Consider the following 21,463-nt stretch of genomic DNA (forward strand, 5'->3'; position numbering starts at 1 on the left):
CATTCCCAAAGAGTGCCAATCATAGACCAGGCAAATCCAATTGATTGAGTTGCCATCTGTCAGTCCTGGCCAGTAAGCCCTGAAGCAGGAAGTCACCCCCCTGAGCCCCTTGTAGAAAAGAGGGTTCTTGGAGCTAGATTGGAGGGCCAATCTCACTACCCCAGAGGATGGGCAGCCAGGGGGAAAAGGTGGAAGGCTTAGAGGCTGTTGGTATTTGGGGTGCTCTGTCCCAGCACTGGTTCACTTGGGGGGGTTGGCCCTACTACTTGCCATAGGCTTCCACTCCTCTCCCCCACAGTTCTTCCCCTTCCCACATCATTGGAAGCAAGGCACAAGGCTCCTACCTTAATCCCTTCTAAGTTGGAAGCAAAGTTGGGTGAGCCCTCAATCAACCCAACCCTCCCTCCCGCTGAGGTAGGCTGAATCACTGACAAACATATGGCCAGGTACCTGAGTCCTAGTGAAGTGGTCCTGTCCTAACTAGGTGCTAAGAGGTCCAGGTTTTCCAGAACCCTCACCCCCATATCAATGGCAACAATTATTACTTCTACCTCCAAAATGTGCTTTGGTTCCATGCACAAGCATCTCCGCTGATCAGCCTATTCTGAAGCATGCTCCTCTCTCCCCTGGACACCTTCACTGGCTTTCCCACAGGGCTCCCCGGGGCCACTGGAACCTCCCTCTGGTTTATTCTCTACACAGAGGCAACATAATCTTCTTATTTATTAATATTATGTTTATTGTGGTGCTAAGGATCAAACTCTGAGCCTGCTAGGCAAGGGCTTTACCACTGAGCTACACCCTTGGCCTGAACATGATCTTTTAAGAACATGGATAGATCACGTCAAGCTCTCCCTGAAAATTTCCGTGGCTTCCATTGTAGTTAGAATAAATATTGACGCCTCACCATGGTCTCCAAGGTGTCCGCCTATCTCTCCAACCTCATCCTTAGTGACTCTCTCTCACCCACTGCGTCCCAGCCACACAGGGCTCTTCAGTTCCTCAGAACCCAGCATCCTGTGCCTCCCAGGCCGGTAGCTACCCAGCCCTGACCCCTCTGGAGCAGGCAGCACAGCCTCTGGTCTTGTGAGGCACCTTGCTCCAGATACCATCATGAACTCCTTCCCAGGAGGGTTATTTCCCTGGGCCTCACTGAGTCCAACCCCTCAGTTTTCAGGGAGGGAAAGAGGCCCAAGTAAAGGAGAGAGCTACTCACCACTTGAAGGGAGTTTAGAGGAGATCCATCCTGGCCCGAGTCTTGCCTCTGAGGGCTCCCTGCCCTTTTCCAGACTCCCTGGTCCAGCATGAGAAGCAGGGGGACATCAAGTCTGCAGTTTGTACAACATCTTGGAGACCAAATTCCAGCATGACTCCTTCCTTCCAGGGCCCAAGGTACAGCAGAGCCGGATGAATATTTTTTAGCTTCTCATGAGCTAGGCCCACAGGGCGCTGGGGACTTATCAAAGTTAGGAGCCCTGGATGTGAACCACATGCTGAGACTCTCAGCCACACAGAGGTAGAATGGCAAGAGGGACTGACCCCAGGAAAGCAGAGGGCTCTGAGCTGTTGCTGGGAGAGAATAAGGGCTTTCCTATGGCTCAAGGCTTAAGGCTGGCAGTCTAGCTCAGGAGGTAGAGGAAAGCAGGAAACATGGGCTTGGGCTATTTCCGGAAGGCTGTTCTACAGAGAGGCAGGATGAGAATAGACATGTGATAAGCAAGAAGATGAGGCCAGGTGGGCGTGATGTATCAAGCTAGACCTGCAAGATTGGTGGGGACCTCTCTGGGCATCTCTTAAGAAGCAATCAAAAATAAAAGTTGCTATTTAAACAACCGGCAGTCATTCTAGCTACTTCTGCCCTCCAAAGGTGTGGCATGATTCATGTCAAAAGGAGGATGGAATTTTTTTTTTTTTCCAGTACCAGGGACTGAGCCCAAGGGCACTTAACCACTGAGCCACATCCCCAGCCCTTTTTATGTTTTGTTTTGAGACAGGGTCTTGCTAGGTTGCTTAAAGCTTCACAAGTTGCTGGGGCTAGCTTTCAACCCGTGATCCTCCTGATTCAGCCTCCCGAGCTACTAGGATTACAGGCATCCATACTATGGATGGATTTGACATGCCTTTAGAGACTGGTAGGGGAAGGAGTTAAGACTCATAATTTGATTGTGGTAAAGGAAAAGTAATTTTAAAACTGGTCCTGAGTGAATTTCTGAGCAGACAGACTGTCCCAGAGTCAGGCTGGGGCCGGGGATAGGACTGAGCCACTCCATAGGAGAAAGAAAGATGAGGCTCTGGGAGTGTGGGGGTGGGGTGGGAAGAGGCCTGGTGGGGGGAACCTCAAGGAGGGAACATGAGGGTGGGGACATGAGGAAGGAATCAGCTGATATTTGACTTTAAGGTGTTTTTGTGCTAGGATGCACAAGCTCTCCCAATTACAGGTAGGGAAAATGTGCTGCATATGCCTTATGCTGGGGCTACTTTGAGGAAATCAAGAAACAGGATCTGTTTTATACTTGTCTTGACACAAGACAAAGGAGAAAACAGCCTCAGGAGGGAGGGAAGGAGAGAAAGAAAGGGAGGAGGAAGGAAGGAGATGAGTTCAGTAGAAATGGGATATCGAAGTCCCCGCAGTATTACAGGTTGAGGGCTCGGTCCATCTCCTCCCCTGTGTTAAAAGGCATGGTGGCCTTATAAGGCCATAAGACTTAAGAGCACCCAAATGACAGACATCTGATTTTAATTTTGTCGGTAACTGAGTAGCGGGGAAAAGAGCAGCCAGGAAAAAGAGCAGGACTTGGTAAGGTTGGGCCCAGCTCCACAGGCCCTGGAGGGTCATCCTGTAGGAGTCTAAATCCAGGTCCTCAGGACACCTTCATGAAAGTGACTACAGAGACCCAGGGAGGAAGTTGACATGCCATTCCCTCTCTCTCTCTCTCTCTCTCTCTCTCTCACACACACACACACACACACACACACCCCACCTCTGTTCAGGTGGGTCTGATTTCATACTCCTCCTACCTGCTTCCTCTTGCACTCCCTCCCTCCCTCCCTTCCTTCCTTCCTTCTTTCTTTTCTTCTTCCTCCTTCCCTCCTTCCCTCTCTTTCTTCTTTTCTTTTTTTTGGTATGGAGATTGAACCCAGGGGCAGTTAACCAGTGAGCCACATCCCCCAGCCTTTTTTTATTTTAAGACAGGGCCTCTCCAAGTTGCTGAGACAGGCCTCGAGCTTGTGATACTCATGCCTTGGCCTCCTGAGTAGCTGGGATTACAGGCATCTGCCACCATGTCTGGCTCTCCTCTTGCCATTTCTTTTCTTTTCTTTTTTTTTTTTTAAAGAGAGAGTGAGAGAGGAGAGAGAGAGAGAGAGAGAGAGACAGAGAGAGAGAGAGAGAGAGAGAGAGAGAGAATTTTTTAATATTTATTTTTTAGCTATCGGCGGACACAACATCTTTGTTTGTACGTGGTGCTGAGAATCGAACCCGGGCCGCACGCACGCCAGGCGAGCGCGCTACCACTTGAGCCACATCCCCAGCCCTCTTGCCATTTCTTAAAGCTACTTTTAAATTATGGATCAGCTCATTAACAACCAGTTAAGGTGATTGAGTAGTTTCATCTCTATTTCAGGGCAGCCCTGGGATCCTCTTGCTCCTTTCCCTCTCACTTAGAAACTGAGGTTGTGCTAGGTGCTGACCCTAGAACTCCCTTGTGCTTTACAGAAGTGTGGTTACTTCAGATAATACGTAGCCATGACTAGGGACCCCTCAAGAGGGCTCAGCAGCATCTGATCACAAGATTCAACCTTATATCCCAGTTCTTCAGAAAAGAGTCCATCATGTACTTTATTGTAACACAACCCTTAGAAAGGTTTCCCCAGGAGCCAGGTGCAATGGCTCACGCCTGTAATCTCAGTTGCTCAGGAGGCTGAAGCAGGAGGATCACGAGTTCAAAGCCAGCCTCAGCAACTTAGCAAGGCTCTCAGCAACTCAGTGAGACCCTGAGCAACTCGGCGAGACCTGTCTCTAAATAAAATATAAAAAGGCCTGGGGATGTGGCTCAGTAGTTAAACATCCCTGGGTTCAATCCCTAGTACAAAAACAAATAAAAACAACAGAAAGATTTCCCCATGGACCTAGCATGGACATCTCCGACCAGAGGAGGATAACAAGGTGGAGGAGATCTCAGATGTCACGTGACTTGAAGCTATTGAGTCAAGGAAGAGCAAAGCAGGAAGAACATGCAAGTATGAGATCAAGCAAGAAAAACATTATTGTCTCATGTGAAGGGGAGGATCAAGTAGGTTTCGTGGATGGCTGAATCTAGAAATGCAGTAATGTCCTTAGGGTCCTTTCCTCCACCTGCCTGTTTGCACCTAGTACTATCCATGGCTGGACTTGTTCCTCAAGCTGTGTCCTTAGGGCTCTGACTCATGCCATCTCTCAAATATCTTCTCTCCATGTGACAGAAAGCCACCCTGCTCACCAAGAACCCTAGATTCTTATACTGTCCATTTAGAGACCCCATCAGAACAAGATGGTCTTTTCTAGAATTTCTGTTGGGAAGTCCTAGACCCAGTTGGTGGGGCCAAACTTGAATCACAGTTCTGCCCCTGAGGCAGCACACATGGCCCAATGAGGCCCTCCCAGTGGCCTGGACAGGGTCATGAGCACACTCGCTGTTTGGCGGAAGATTGCAATTAGTTCTACCCAAGTCACCCATGGGGTATGTTCCCCATGGGAGAGGGTTCTGTGGTCACCGGAGGGGCAGAAGAGGTGCTGGGAAAATGAAAGCAGCAGACATCTACTGCAGCTGTCTCTAAATTTGAAAGAGTCTGCTTTTCCTTCTATGTAATACAAGGTTGATCACATCTCCATCTCTCTTAATATCCTGCGGTGGCTCCCCATAGCTTACAAGATAAGGCCCAGTTCCTTCAAATGGCCTGCCAAGCCCTGTGTGCTCCAGCCAGCTCCCTGCTCAGCTTCGCTGGCCACCACTCTGTCCAGCTCTCTCCCAGGCCCATTTGTACCCAGAACCATCAGGTCTCAGTCCTCCTCCCAGAGCATAAGCAGAGCTTTCTCCCAACTCTGTACTTCAGCCAGAGGCAAGATAACCAAATTTCTTACAACCTTGGGGGAAACAGGAAGTGCTCTTCAGGGTGTATGTTATTTTGTTCTCAGAAGTGGCTCGAGAGCACATGTCCCAGAGCTCATTTCAAAGTCCTTCACAAGCTCCTTCCCCACCTTAGGAGAAAGCTCCTTCCAGGGCCAGGCCTATCCCAACTTCCCCCTCCTCAGAGTCCAAGTCTCAGTCACTCCACTCTATCAGAGGAAGTAGTTTTTTCCTCTCACATCCAAGCCCTCTTGTTCTGCACCAGAATTATCTTCTTGTCCATATCATTCATCATAGGAAAATCAAGAAAAATACCTACAGGGAATTCCCCCAAATCTGGGAGGGTCAGGTTAAAATAGCACCTCATGTGGAATCCTAACTCCCAGGTCCAGGTTGGACCACCTTAGTTAGCTTCAACCTCAGCTGGAGAAGTGAGCACTTCTCTCCCATATTCTTCTGCATCCCAGCTCCTTATCTTGTACAAGCAGGGAATCCCAGAGCAATCCACACAACTTTGTAAAAACACAGTAATTTCAGGCATAGGATGGTCTAATTCCAAATTAGGAGATAGTGATATTCTAAATAGAATGATCCTCAGAGACATAATTTGACCAATTCACAAACTGTGTAGTATTAAAGTACTATACATCTCAGAGTAAGTGATCTCCTTTAGGGCCCATCAGTGAGTTTCCATACTTACCAAGACCAACAGGTAGCCTCTCGCTTTGTATGAATAGAGCTCAAAGAGTTAAGTGGTACATTCCAGAACATAAGAATATCTCCCATAAAGCAAGTTCTAGTCTCTGCCCAAAAAGGCATACACAACTTGTAATCCTAAAGTGTTTTTATTTCTCAATTCAAAAAAACAACCCCAATTTATTATAATCCTATAATTCCAAGACAAAGGACAAGAAACAGAAAAACTTCAAGATTTTGCTGTGGGAGCCCTATTAAGACATCTAATCAAAACCGAAATCAAATCAGATGCAGAAATTTCCCAAGCCTGATCCAAACAGCAAGATGTTGTATAACTTTTTAAAATTTTATTTTAAAATACAACTAAGCTCAAAAACAAAGAAAGATAAGGAGAAGGAGGAGAAAGAAAAAAAGAGGGGTGATTTAAAAAAAAATTTAGCTACCAGAAATGAAGCAAAAATTGGTAACAGAGGGTCAGGAAAAAACAATACTTTCCTCCCCACCCCCTGAAAAAAGAATAGGAGACCATAGTGAAATTATCCCTAAGGAGGCTTTAATAACTCAGAGTACTTAAAGAACTCCCATGAAAAATAACTCCTGTTGAAGATGAGCTCACAGACAAAAATTATAAAACAGATGGGGAAGTTCAATGCCAAGATAGACATCTTATTAACTAATCAAATGTGATAATTTATATTAGAGAAACTAGAAATTATAAATTAATCTGAAAAGGACCTTAAGTTTGAGTAAGCACTTAAGAAATAAAAGAAGTTCTCATATAGAAAAAATAGAAAATTATAAAATAAGGACAAGAGGACTTACTATCTCAAACTGATTATGAGTTTGTCTATTTCTCCTTGCTGTTCTCTTTTGCCTCATGTATTTTAAACTTTCTTTTTAGGACATATATATTTGGTATTATTATGTCCTCTTGATGAAGTGTTTGTCTTTGGAAATATTTCTTACTCTGAAATCTCCTCTGTATGGATACTAATATAGCTATTTCAAATACTGTAATAAAAAATTGAATGTATATGGTCTAAGCATCCCAGTTATAAGGTATAGTTTTCCAACTGGATTGGATTTTTTTCTTTAAACTGCAATTCAACTATGTACTTTCTATGAGAAACCCACTTCAAATATGGTTGTAAACAGATTAAAAGTGAAACTTATTCAAATATGTTACTTACTTTTCTCCTGGATTATCTTTTTTTCTTATTCCTTTATAGGAATTTCTTATATATTAGCAAAAATAACCTTTTGTCTAGGGTGACCAATAAATTATCATCTGACCCAATACACTTTTGAGAATGACAAATACTAATCCAGAAGGAACATTAGGACAAGTTTAAACTAGAAGTTTAAGGAACTGAGGAACCCAGAATGTATGATTAATCTACTATTGTCGGATACTTTTGCTTCCAATTTTTCTCCAAGTATATTAATTACTTTACAAAATTTTAGTAGACATTATTAGAACAGTACTAGATTTACAGAAAATCACACCAGAAAGTACAGAATTCCCATCTATCAACTGTACCCTACCCTTGCATGCAACAGTTTCCTCTACTATTAATATCTTGCTTTCATGTGGTACATTTGTTATAATTGATGAACCAGTATTGACACATTATTATTAACTGAAGTCCATAGTTTACATTAGGATTCATTCTCTGAGTTGTACAATTCTGTGGGTATTAAAAAAATGTATGGTGCCATCCATGTATCCACCATCATAGTATCATACAGAATAGAATATGCCCCATACTCTATCTATTCATCCCCCAAATGAACCACTAGAAACCATTTATCATTCTGTCTCTACAATTTTACCCTTTCCAGAATGTAATATAATTGGAATTATATAGCATATAGCCTTTTCAGACTAATTTCTTTCACTTAGCAACACATACTTATATTTCCTCCATAATTTCTTGAGTCTTGATAGCACCATTCTCTTTGTCAGTGAGTAATATTCTGTCATACTTATGTACCACTGTTTGTTTGACCATTCATCTATTGAAGAATATTTTTGTTCTTTTGTACTGTGTTGGTTATTCCAGGTCTTTTGCCCTTCCATACAGACTGTAGAATCAGTTTGCTTAAATCCACACAATGACTTGTTGGGATTTTGATTTGGAGTGTGTTGAGTCTGTACATTAAATTGGAAGAACCGATGTCTAATAACATTGAGTGTTCCTGTTCATGAACATGGAATATTTTATTTATCAGAGTTTCCCTTCATCAGAGTGTTATAGTTTTCTTCATATTGATCCTATTCATATTTTGTTAGATTTATACATAAGCCTGCCTGTTTATCTTTTCTTGCCCTGCACCCTTCTCTTTCTTTCTGATACTAATATAAATGGTGTTGTGTTTTTAATGTCAAATTCTAACTGTTTGTTGCTGGTTGTTGAAGCAATTGAATTCTCTTTTCAGGAAGCAAAATAATCACCAATATAACATCTAACTTAATTTTTTCCCAAGTGGGAACTCCATTGTCCTCAAACCAGTTAGTCTGTTTGAACAGTTCGTCCTTTCTTACTAATTTAAAATGTTCCTTTATGGTACACTAGATTTCTATGGATCTGTTTCTTACTCCTGTTCCTTTGATTAAGTTATCTATTCTTGTACCAGTAGCACTCTATTGATCACTTTATAGTAAATGTTTATAGATAGGCTATTCCCTTCTCATTGTTCTTACTGTGTCAAGATTTGCCTGGATATTTTCCCCGTTTTTTTCTTCTAGATGACTTTTAGGATTAGCTTGTAAAAATGTAAATTTAGAACCCTTGTTAAGTTTTTATTGGGATGTCACTGAATTTATAGATTAATTTTGGTAAAATTGGATCTTCACCAGGACCTATTTGTATTAGGGGAGGTACGCTAAATAGCTTGGGAGCAGGCCTGGAACTTGAAGGCACTCAGACTAATGAACAGGCAAGTGCAACACAATAAGATTATTGCCTCAGTTTCCAATGCAGCCATCACAGGAGAGAGCCCCCAGGACATCCTGGGAGAGTCCAGACAGATTTAACAGACATAGAGGCAACATCTGAACTGAGACTTGAAAGATGAAAAATAAGATCTTCCCAGGGAGAAGAATGGGGGAGAGTACATTCCAAGAAGAGACAGTATGGACAAAGTTACCCAGACATGAGAGGACATAGAATGGTAAAAGGTGGTGGAGGGGGTTTTACAGAAATGGTGATGGATCAGCTAGAGGGGCTGTTATAGTTTGGATGTGACGTGTCCCCCGAAAGCTTCCATTGTGAGACAATGCAAGAAGGTTTGGAGGAGAAATGATTGGGTTATAGCCAGCCTAATCAGTGAGTGAATCCCTGATGGGATTAACTGAAATGCTAGGATGTGGCTGGAGGAAGTAGGAATTGGGGCATGTCTTTGGTATATATATGTGTATTTGGCAAGTGGAGTCTATCTGCCTCCTGTCACTAATAGGTGAGCTGCTTTCCTCTGTCACCCTCTCCCACCATGATATTCACCTCAAGCCCTGAGGAATGGAGCCTACTTTTTATGGACTAAGACCTCTGAAACTATGAGCCTGTTGAGAGCCATCTGTGAACTCTGTGTGGCATTGTAGTAAGTGAATAGAAAAATCTGGTATCTGGGAACCTCCAGTGGCAATCCCACTGGTTAAGACCTCCCAGATACAGGTGAATTTCTCTTCAACTCTGCCAGGTCCCACACAGCACTGGAGATGGGGTGACCTGCTGTAGCCACACAGCTTCTCAGAGATGGGTGTGGCTTGCCTAGATGCCAATCAACCTGTTGACTGCAAGACATCATGAAGTAAGACTCCACCTCTAAAACCTTATCCCTGCTTTTGATGCTCTCTCTTAAATAAAGAAGGAGCCATTTTTTAAACTTTCAACTCCAGCTCCTGTGTGGGCTGGACCTATCAAGCGCTCTGCATTTAAAACTATTTTTCTGACTTTGCCTTTCATTTCTTCGCTAATTATTTCAGACTTTATTTTCTCAGGTGGCTTATCCCTTCCTGCGCAAGAAAAATTACTGGTGGGGCACTGGCCACCTTGCAATATGAGCCCTCAAATAAACTTTTCCTTCTCTAAAATTGTTCTGGTCAGATTCTTCAGTCACAGCAGCAAAAAAAGCTAAAACAGGGGCACTCATTTGCTGGTCAGCATGTGTAGACCTGGGAACATCCTAAGCAATAACTCAATGAGTCTTTACAAGTTCCAATTATGTAACTACTGTTATGATCCCCACTTTATAGGTGAGACAACATAGTTAAAGAGAGATTAAGTGACTTTCTCCAAGCCAAATGGCTAGAGAGTAATCTAGGTAGGACTCAAGCTCAGGCAATTTGGCCCCAGGGGACATCCATCTTCTTATCACTGCACACTCAGGAAGAGCCTCCTGTGCTGAACCATGGAGACTGAGTTTACCATCTAAACAAAAGACTGCTGAAGTCAGAAGAGAACAGATATGGCGGTTCCCTTTATAGAAAACTTGTCCAAGCACAGCCACAGGGAGGTGATATCTAGGGAGACACATGATGCTTGGACCGAAACAGCTGCTGGGGAAGAGGAGGAAAAGCTGGACAAAGGGCCACAAAATTCGAACCTTATAATCAGACTCCAAATTGAGTCTTATTCTTTATACCACGTTATCATTCATTCATTCACCATTTACTCAGCCCTTGCTGACTACCAGGCTGTCTGTTGGGTACCAGATTACATTCTGCTCCAGAACATGACCCAAAGATAAAGGGATGACTGATCAGAGCTGTCTCCACACCACCACACGACAAGAAGTCTCCCCTGGCTTCCACAGCAACCTCCCACTACCTTTCCTGTCCATATGGGGGTCACCCTCTCTGTTTCCCCAGTCAGAACATCTTCCTCTCCTCCCTCCCTCTGTCCTGTCTTCCTTTCCTTTCTCCCTCCCTCCCTGCTTTCCTTCCTTTCTTTCATGCAATAAACATTCACAGATTGATGACTTCTACCAGGTCCAAATTAAGTGCTAGGGAAGCAGAGATAAATAAGATTAAGTCTTACCCTCATACTTCAAGGAAGAGAAAGAGAAAACAAACATGAGAAAGAACCATAAGGAATCTGTCCAGGGAGCCAAGGGACTCAAAGGGCACTGTGGTGGTCAGTTCAGAGTGTGAGTAGGAATATATCTTTGTAAAAGAAGCAGTTTCAGAAGCACTGAGGAGGTACAAAACATCCTGGAATGTTCTGGAAACTAAAAACACAGGATTGGGTTTCAAAGCTGAGTTTGGTTTGCAGTCACACAGGCAGAGCTTAGAATCCTGGCTGTGCCACACACGGTCAGCGTCAATGTAGATAAGTCATTAAACTTCTTTGAGACTGCAACCTCATTTGTAAAATGGGGGTGACAAACTTTTCCTTCACAGGTTCATTGTGAGAACTGAGAAAATTTTTCCAACAAAATATCTTTTGGTCACCTACTATGTGCCAGACATGGCTCCAGGCATGGGAATACATGAGTGAATAAAATTGATCAAGCCCCTGCCTCTGTGGGCTTGTATTCTAGGCAGAATAAAGGGGACATGGCATCATACCAAGTACTGACAAGCGGTTGAAAAATACAAAAGCAGATATCTCAGGTTGGGCTTCCTAGGCGCTGTCCCTGAGATGAGGATGTTTTAAAAAAGTTCTCCCAGGGAGATGGGCAGGAGCAGGGGAAACGGGGCAGGGAGGGCAGGAGGCCAAGCAGAAACCAGATAAAACCCGGCAGTGGGAAGCTTTAGGCTATTCTGCAGGCCTAGACTCCCACTGCCCCCGACACCCTCACCAACTGGCTAAGGGGTGCCCAGGGATGGAAATTTCCAGGCACTTCTGGTACCTGAAGCAAAGTTGGCTTCTTCTCTAGAATCCCTAGGAGGGGATGAGCAGGGAGAGGAAGGAAGGGAGGGAGGATTTGCACAAGGTCATAACGATTACAAGGCTGGGTGCAGCCCTGGCCCATCAATCCCAGTACTCTATTGCTCACAGAGGCCCAAGCGTCAGCCCACGGGAAGGCCAGGCTCCTCAATATTTGCCGATTGACAAACGTCAGCGACTACATTTGTAAGTACTTCAACATGTGTGAGACCCTTTCATATAAGTTGGTGATTATTTGTATATGCTCTATACCCAGGATGGACATGTGGGGTATACTGGGAAATGTGTAACAAACTGTCTAGAGGGAGGAAAGTCTTGACTTGTAACATTTGCCCTTTTATTTCTTTTTTCTTTCCAGTACTGGGGATTGAACCCTGCAGTACTCTACCACTGAGCTACATCCCCAGTCCTTTTCACTTTTTATTTTGAGACAGGGTCTTGCTAAGTTACCCAGGCTGGTCTCAAAATTTTGATCCTTCTGCCTCAGCCTCCTGAGTCACTGGGACTACAGGTCTGAGCCACTACACCCAGCTACCTCTGGTCATTTCTGTGGTAGCCACAGTTCTGCCATGACCTACTTCAAGCCGGCCCACCTCATGCCACTGAACACAGGTTGGGAAGAAACACACACAGTTGGCTTTCAGGATCCCGAATGAACCGGCCCCAGAGCATCACTGACTATAACCACTTTATAAGAAAATTGAGATCCAGACAGTGGACCAATTCATACATTTGGTTAACAGAGGCAGGACTGGAAGCCAAACCTGAAGCCCGCAAGCTCTACACCCTCCTCTGCTGCCTGCCGAGGTTGAGGGGTGCTGCCTGCACACATGGGAGAACTAACTTCAGATCAGAAGATGTGAGTTTGAAGTCTGGCTCCATGACTTTCTAGCTAGACCCTTGGGCACACACTCGGCTTTCCCTACATGAGTCCTCAGTTTCCTCGTGGGTTAAATGAGAGAGATTGAGTACCCAGAACACACAGTCTCTCTGTGGCTCCAACAAACACAGCCCTGTTTTGCAACAGAAATTGGGGCTCCTATCCCACCTACCTTTGCCAAAAGGTTTGTGGTCCAAGGCAGGTAGAAGCATGACTGGGCTTCTGCTGGGGTCCCACCTCGGACCTCTCTCTTCCTCAGCCCCCTGACTCCCAGCATTCCAGTGCAATTCCTTGTTTCCACCTCTCCCCATGAGCTCCAGCCCAGAAGAAACCAGAAGCCTTCCCAGAGCTGCTGGAATCCTGTGCTCCATAAATCAGCATGAATCCTGAACTGTGAGACCAAAGGAACACTCTGGAAAAGTAAGTCAATCACCCAGTGATTGTTTTCAAACATCATTCCATTGAGTTCAGACCTGTCCGCAGGATTAAGCTGCCTTCCACCCCCACGTCCAGTAAGGATACTCAGAGCTCAATCTCCCTTTCCAGATACTCAAGCAGCATGGAGCAGCAGAGCCTGCTGCAGGGCTCAGAGCTCCTGGAAGCCATGCCCTGCTCTGTGACATGACACAGAAGGCGTTCAGCTGTCCTCTTGGAACCTGTACTCACCTAACCTGGCTAACTCTGGCCAAGGGAAACAGGAGATCTTTGAGGACCTTTGTAAGAGGGAGAGATTGTGCTCTCTTTAGGGGCAAATCATGTGAGTCCACTCATGTGTGCATACATGCACATATATATTTACACACCTGTATGCCCAGTCCTGTCAATCATCCTAAAGCATCCTGGGATTTCAAAGATACACAGTGTGGTGTTGAGTCTGATCCTCAGGAGGGGCAAGAAAGAGATTTTTGGATGCCTTGGATCCCAGGGGAGGCTGTGGGAATGCAAATGGGGGAAAATATGGGTCGGAAACTGTCAGGGAACAAGGAACAGGAGAATGGATTTCCTGAGTGCTGGCCTTTTGGAAAGAAAATGTTCCCGGAGCTAACTCCCTGGGAGATCCCAGGTAGCTGGGGTGTGCACAGGGCAGGTTTAACCTGGAGCTGAGAGAGACAGACATAAGGTCTGAGAAGGAGATCATTCTTTTGTTGTAGTGGGAGAACCTGGAGATAGAGCTCTAGCCTTAGACAGAAGGATGGAATCAAGGGGCAGGCTGGGGTGAGGCCTGGAAACCCCTCTGCAATGGACTGGGACAAGCCCCAGCCATAGCAAGTCAGGTGGGCCAGTGTGACCTTGTCCTGATATGCGTGTGACGTCATCCAGAATTTCCCTTTAAGAGCATGCCTGAGAAGGGTTCTGGACCAAAACAGGATGAGAACATGAGGTAAGAGTCCCTAGGTGGGCAGAAACCAGAAACCAGAAGGAATCAGGGTTCAGAAGCCAGGATGACCCTGGGAGGTTTTTCATGTCACGGCACTAAGTGGGGTGGTGACAGGCAGTGAGACTTTCTCTATGGGAACCTGGGATGAGAAGAGCCAATCAGTGGTATAGGCCAGGTTCCAGGTTAACCAAGGGATTTCCCCTGTAGCATTACCCTGGTGTGCTGACCATTTCCCCAGACTGGAAAATGTTAGGGTCTCAGATTGATCAAACTCCCAAGAGATGGGGACCCACAGACCCACCTTGTCCAACGTGCTCAAACCTGTTGTGGGCTCCTCTAAATTCTGTCCCCTGGGGATCTGTGCCAAATCTGAGGACCACTCCATCCTAGTCACAGTCAAGCCCAGAAACCTGCCCAGCCCATGTAAGAACATGCAGCCTAGATAGAAAGATTGCAAGTTCAAGGCCAACCTCAGAAACTTAACAAAACCCTCAGCAACTTAGGCCGTGTCCCAAAATAAAAAAATAAAAATAAAAATGACTGGGGATGTGGCTCAGTGGCAGAGCACCCCTGATTCAATCCCCAGCATCAAAACCAAAGAAACCAAAAAACATGCTGCCTAGGACTGTGGTGCAACTCAGTGGCAGAACACTTGCCTAGCATGTGTGAAGCCCTGGCTCCGATCTCCAGCACTGAGACTAGGAAAACAAACCAACCAACAGAAAAAGAACATGCACCGTGTTCTCTGGAACATTCCTAGATTCAAAGACTTCCCCCAAAGGTGTGGTACAAATACTGTACCCTGAGGCTCCAGGTTCCCCTTGGCCCTTCCCAGGTCCATAGCCCTCACTCTTAGCAAACCTCAGGGTGCACTGGCAGGAAAGTGTCAGTCCCATAGTTACAGATAACTGTGGCCACTTTCCTCTGATGGACAGCATAAGCCTCTAAGGCATTTGCTGGAGTCTCCCCTAGGATCTGCTTATGAGCGACCTTGGCCTCTGCTGTGGCAGAGGAGGAAGCCCTCTGATATTGGAGATCTGATCCAGCAGGATGTTTGGGCTGTGAGGACTCCGTAGACATTCATGTCCATTCAATATGCCATACAGTTAGGGATTCTGGGGCCCACAGAGGGGACACAGCTACTCCTGGGTTAAAGAGGTAGGCTTAGGGCAGGCGCCAGGCCTGAGCCTCCTGCTGCCCTCTTTTTCTATCAAAGCTCACCGTGTGGCTCCCAGGAGCCAGTCCCAGAATCTGAGATACAGGCAGCTGAACGCAGGCAAAGACCCCAGACCACCCTACCCCCTTTTCCCAGGAGAAGCCTTGGTGAAAGGCTTGGTGAGGGCCAGGGGGATCTCTGGCCAGGGCAGGAAAGTGCTGTCTAAACATGCAGTGGGGCCTGTGCGTCTGGCTGGCTGTCACCCGGGCCAGGTGGGCCTCTGACACATAGCAGGAATTTTCCATTGGCGCATCCTCTGGCTGGTTGAGATCCAAGGCATTTTTCAGACCTTTGGTTTTTTTTTTTTTCTTTCCTTTTTTTATACTCCAGTTGTCTCCCCTGCCCCATGAAGATACACCCTGGGGCCCAAAGCATGGGGACCTCAGTCCTTCAGGAGGCATCAGGGGCCCTACCCTCTGCCACCCAGGAGCCACCGGTCATACCTAAAATACAGAATCCTGGCATGTAGGAGAAGAAAGTGCTTTTAAAAAATCTACACAGACAATGAAATTGAAGTTCAGAGAGAAAGGTGACATGCCCAAAGTAGATCAAACACAGCTTTGTCTAACCCTGGTTTCATTCTATTTTCACTGTACCAGTTCCCCAAGGTTAAGAGCCAAGATCACTGGAAGGGACCATGAGCCACATGAGGGAGGTCCAAAGATGAAGCTTCAAGCAAGAACTGAGCCATCTGTGGGAAGACTGTTGGGTCACAGAAGTCCTCAGAAGGGACTGCTTAGTGTGCAGGGAGACATGCACCTATGGTCTTGTCAATGACAACTCTATCTGCTCCTCCTCAGGGTCCTGTGTCCCATCATGCAGTGGTAGGAATGTTTTCTGGGCTGGGGCAAATGCACTTGACCCTGAATCTGGAGCCTGGTGAACCTGTGAACATGCATGGACCTGGTAAAAATGTGTGGAATATGCTCAGGGAGGCTGGGTCTGCACATTGGAGACCAACTGGGCTAAAGCCCACCTGAGTCTTGTGGGATCCTTGTCAAATGGTGCTGGGGGCCACAGGGGACAAGCACAGGCAGGAGGCTTGTTTCCAAGGCTGTATTCTTAGTGGTTAGGCCAATACCTGTGTCTGCAGGGTGAGTTCACAGTTAAGGGAAGAAGAATGACCCTACAACCTGACTGGCATCCTGCAGGCTCCTCCCTTGGATCTGGGAATATTTCTCATAGTCACAACCAACTCCCTGGAGGTTGGGCCTTCACAAAGCTGGGCTCTGGGAGATTCCAGCCTGTTCAGGAACATGGGCAGGTGGAGAAGGTGGTGCCTAGAAGACCTGGAGCACCACTAGACCTGTGCAACCTTCTACCCTCAAGAAACACCTAGACCTAGGTCCTCAGTGTTTCCCAAAATAAGTCCTGTGAAACTAAGCCAAAGAGCATCAGAGAAAAAGGTTTCCCGTGGTTAAATCAGTTTGGAAAAGCAGATTAAACCAATCCTGGTTCCACAAATGGATTACAGATTTCCAGCCAATCCTAGACAGTGGTTCTCAACCAGGGGTGACTTTGTCCTCAAGGGGACATTTTGATTCAAAGCCTAAGAGAATGCATCTGGTTGGTGGAATGAGGTCATGGGTCTCTCCCCTTGCTGCAAGAGAAGCTGGGACAATGTAGGTCAGCCACTTCCAGAAGCCCTGTCCTAAAGCATCGCAATGGAGATGTCCAGGGCCACAGTGTAAAGAACCCCTTGTCATTCTTTTGGGCCACCCAGCACCTGCTCTCCCTGCCTAGGTCTGAGGATGTCCCCCTGTGTTTTGAGGCAGAGGCTGCCTCCCAGTACAGAAGCTGGAAGTGGCTGACCTACTATTGTAAAGAAGAATTAAATACAAAGAAGCAGAAGCCCCAGCATAGTGATGGGGTGGGGCTTGGGGTGTGGCAACAGTCTCCAGAGGCTACAGCAGAGGTGATGGTTCCAAGGCGGGTGGAGCTGGTGGCCCAAGCTAAGGTGCCTGTGTGGCAGTGGGGTCTTCCCGGAACCAGTGCTACAATGTGACTTTGGGTGCTTTTCCCAGTTGCTTTATTCCTGAACTGTATTTTCTGATCCTTCAGGAAATTCTTTGAGCTACCTCATGTTCTTAGAATAACTCCTTTCTAAGCTTAAATTCAGACAATTGGCTTCTGCGGCTTGCAATCAAGGACTGAGCGGGACTGAGTTCCCCAGATGTATCCGAGCAGAGTATTCTTTCCTTTGCAGAAGCATCTCAAGGAAACCTTTTGAACATATTTTGAGGAACATTGACCAAGGTGAGAGTCAACTAGGGATTCCCATGAACCCTGCTCCAGCCAGAGCCAACCCACTGGCTCCCCATCTATTCGAGGCTCAGGACCATGGAGAAACCCAGCATTTTTCTCCTGGGCCCCACTGAGTCAGGGTTATCCCACAATGACCCTCCTCTCCAGTGCCATCAAGAGTTGAGAATAACTGCAGCTGGCTGCAGCCTCAAGAACCAAAACAAAATCAAGGCATGGAGTGACTGGGCTTGTCAATGAAGGTGGGTGAACAAGAAAAATGTGCATATAAAATCTGTTGCTTGATTGGGGTGATGCCACTGGTGGGTCAGAGGAAGGTTTAAAAAGAAATGAGGTTTTGAGAATCTCGAAAGTCAGGAGTCAGGGAGAGGTGGGGGCGGGGGAATGAAGGAACTTTCAGTGAAGGTCAGGTGCCCACCTAGAGGGAGCTATTTCAGGGAAGTCTGTGTTCAGATTACATGGAAAGTAATAGGATCCATCTCAAGTATGTTTAAGGAGCAAATTTCAATGACATTCCTTCATGTATTCAACAAATACCTATTGGGAACCAGGCATTAAACAGGTGCACAGGACCATGTTGAAGAAAATAGGTGTCCCAATCTGTCCCTGCCCAATTGCAGCCTGTGATCTAGTGGGGAGACCAAACTCTTGGGCTTATAATGCAACAGATCTTTCAGTTAAAATGGTGTTTTGTCACCAGGGGAGAAGGATGACAGCCAGAGGAACATGACATGAGGGACTGAGGAAGGGACCATCACAGGAAGTAGAGTTCACATGGGGGCCAACATGGAGGGAGCATAGTGAGTTTGGGGACCTAAAAGGAGGCTCCAAAAACCCAGGGGCAGGGCAGGGCAGGAGGGCCTCAAAGTCAGGCTGGGCAAGTAGGCAAAACCTGCTCCACAAGGGCCTTACAGGCAACCCTGAGAACCAGGGTTTCACCCTAAAAGCAATGGGAACCATTTAAGGATTCAGATTGGAGCCATGTGACATGGGGCTGAGGGAAGCCTGAACCCTAGTCAATCCTCAGGACATTGTCTGAAGTCCCAGTGTCAGAAAATACGAAGTGACATCTTCAGTGGGCAAGGCAGATGAAGGGTAAAAACTGAAAAGAGGGAAGCAAAAGGGAAAAGAGCAGATTTGAGGAAGCCCCTACAGCTGCCCGGGGAAACACACAGTGTCTCCCATGTGACGTCCCATTCGCAGCGGAGCTGAATAGCTATATGAGCGGCACTGATCATGCAGACCCAAGCATGTGCTTTCCTGTCCGCCTCCCCCAGGTTTGTGACTATCAGGGAGGCTCTGAGACAAACGGTCAGGGGAAGTAGTACACAGGGGAACCCCATCCATACAGCTGGGACAGCTCCAAAGGGGAGGCAGGACTCTTAGAATCATCCCGCCCAACCATCCCTGTTCCAAAGGAGGAAACTGAGATCCAGGGTTCAGTGGCAGAGCTGGAAATAAAGCATAGCTCTTCAACTCCTCCTCTGCTGCTCTTTCTGCTGCTCCAGGTATGTGTGTGTGTGTGTGTGTGTGTGTGTGTGTGTGTGCGCACGCGTGTGTGCATGTGTGACCAAGACAAAGCCATTCAGCTCCCCATCCGGCTATAATCCAGGCTGGCCATGATGTTGGTATGAATTAAGATGTTTATAGAAATTTAAAAAAAAAAAAAGCTTAGGAAAGAAGTTAATCTCTATATGGGGGGTGTCCAGTTTCAGAAGGTTAATGTCTTGATTTTTTTTAAATCCCTTTTCTGTTTTATTCAAAGAGGATTTGGTGTTCCCAGTCCCAGCTGGGAGCTTAAGAAAACAGAACAGTGCTTCTCAGCCTGCTGCCGTCCCTACCACTTGAAGCCTCTCTTGCTGGACCTGGGGACAGGGATGCTGGAACCTGGTCTAGGCTCAGGTCAGAGGCATGCCTCAGTTTCCCCCTCTATATGGAGGCCAGAGGCTTCCCTTTCTGATCCTCTCCCCACTCTTGGAGAGAAGGTTGGTTTGACCCAAGAGCAAAAGGGCTGGAGGTGAAGCAGGCTTTACAGTTGAAGTTATTGAGGGAACCTGTCGTAGTGTTCCCTTTGAGGAACTTTTGAGGCGGCTTAGGGAGGTGTGTGCAGAGAGAAAAGGAAAATGCACAGACCATAGTGTGTAGTGGGGAATAAGCCAGGTATCCCTCCACCCCCATCTACTGTCTGAGAGAACCTTGGAGCCATCTGTCCTCCTGGAGGAATGGAGATGACAGTGTGACCAAATATGTACTAGATGTACCCTTAAAACTGAGTTTTGAGGCAAATATGAGAGTATATTTCTTGAAAATTGCTCAGCAAATGGACAGAGGCCTTGGTGTAGCCATTTCTCTCCCCTAGTCAATCCTCAGGACTTGGTCTGAAGTCCCAGTGTCAGGCAGCTCCTTATCCACAAATTCCAGTTGAGCATCCTCCTGTGCAGAATTTGGCATTGCTGCATGGAAAGAAGTGAGCTGAGGGCCCCACCCAGGACTAAGCATGGTCTCAGAAATTATGACTACAACAAAAATATGGGTTCCAATTTCTCCAGATTCCCAAGGCTGACACAGGTATCTGTTCCAATCCAGTTTCCCAGCCATTATCATTGGTTCCATCATCTCTTTGCTACACAGAGATTATTCTTATTAGAATTTTCAGCAATGGGGGACTTGAGCTGTCAGACAAGCCTTAGTGCCAGATCATGCTAACCCTGGGATCTTGCCGTCTGGGCTTCTGTTTCCTCATCTATTAAATGGGACTTTAGACCAGCTCAATCCCCTATCACATACAGGTCCCCTTTGGCACTCATTTCAAGATTTGAACTTCTAAGTGCCTGCTGAGTCTCTGGCTGCTTCTGATCATCCCAGTCCTTCGACAGCTCACCCACCCTCAGCCAGGTACAGGAAGTTCTTTTCCCTGCCACATCTCCAAAGGCTCAGGCTGGCTTCCTTCCTTGGCTATGGTATACAGAGTGGGTTTTCCACCCCTTATCCAGGAAGGAAGGAACAGAGGGACACAACACACCAATCCAAATTTAAGGGACTGTAGTTTTCCTTGCCTGACTTGATCCTACCAACCTCCTGTGCAAGGAGGATCAGGAGCCTCATCTTAGAAGACAGCTTACACACTGGGAAGGGGAAGGGGCAGGAACCACCCAGCCATGCTGACCCCATGACTCTGCTCTTTCTCAACCTCATGCTGCCTCCTTAGATCTGCTTTGGAGAAACAGGGCAGTGTTCTCTGGCTAGGAGGCCTGTCGTGATTCAGTTCATCAAGCATTTATTAATAGACCAGGGGTTTGCATGGCATGGTATTCAGGGGTAGAAAAGGACCATAGAGTCTATAGGGTAAGTCCCTTCCAGCCTAGGGACTGAGGGTCTGTCCCCCCTCCAGGGCAGTGTCAGACCGTCATCAGACACCCTTGGGCCTCTGGCAGCCGTTTTCCCGCTTGTCTTTTCAGATCCAGCCAGTTACAGCTCATTCCTTTGGTGCACATTGTTCCTTAACGACATCACTTTTTCCATCTCCCTGATGGCACTGTGCCCTTCCGCCTGAGTGCCGTTTCCCAGCTGACCTCCATCTCTCTGACATGCTGTGGTTTCCATGAATCACTGGACAGCACCATCTCTGGAGCATCAGAGAACTACACACACAGAGCCCAGTCCCCCCTGCCCCATGCTCCGTGCATTGCCATGATCAACCCTCATCTATGCGATGGCTGATCCCTTCCCCTTCAGATCACCAGAGGCCCTGGTGGAAACAGTCTTCTCCCAGGCACCTAGCTTAAAGTCCCAAAGGCATTCTTTACTTTGTGCACAGATGTGGAAATTCTCCTGGGTCCTTGCCTAGGCTGGGGCCTGGGTACCCTGTCAGGGCTAGGCCTTGGACAGCTCTGGTCCTCCCTTCTGCATCTCCACCATGAATGGTTCCCTAGCTTGTTCACTGGTGGTCCTCTCTCCCAGCCCCTTTTTTGAGGTAGGGTTGCTAGGCCCTGTCCACAGTTTCTTCCTGTTTCCTATACGAAGGGAGTAGGGTAA

General features: G+C 46.7%; 1 protein-coding gene across 3 annotated transcripts in view; it reads right to left on the reverse strand.

The window, feature by feature from the left end:
• The window catches only part of Cib4 (calcium and integrin binding family member 4), an 89,276-nt gene that overhangs the window by 61,478 nt on the left and 6,335 nt on the right, over nt 1-21,463 (reverse strand). For 2 of the 3 annotated variants that reach the window (XM_076834004.1, XM_076834005.1), the window contains exon 2: nt 1,217-1,377. In XM_076834004.1, coding sequence (XP_076690119.1) covers nt 1,217-1,377 — 161 coding nt within the window. Of the gene's footprint in view, nt 1-1,216; nt 1,378-3,147; nt 3,318-21,463 lie in introns of those variants that run through there. The other variant, XR_013088682.1, reaches the window with a different exon arrangement.

This window comes from Callospermophilus lateralis, chromosome 14 (assembly GCF_048772815.1).
Source record: "Callospermophilus lateralis isolate mCalLat2 chromosome 14, mCalLat2.hap1, whole genome shotgun sequence".
Classification (NCBI taxonomy): Eukaryota; Metazoa; Chordata; class Mammalia; order Rodentia; family Sciuridae; genus Callospermophilus; species Callospermophilus lateralis.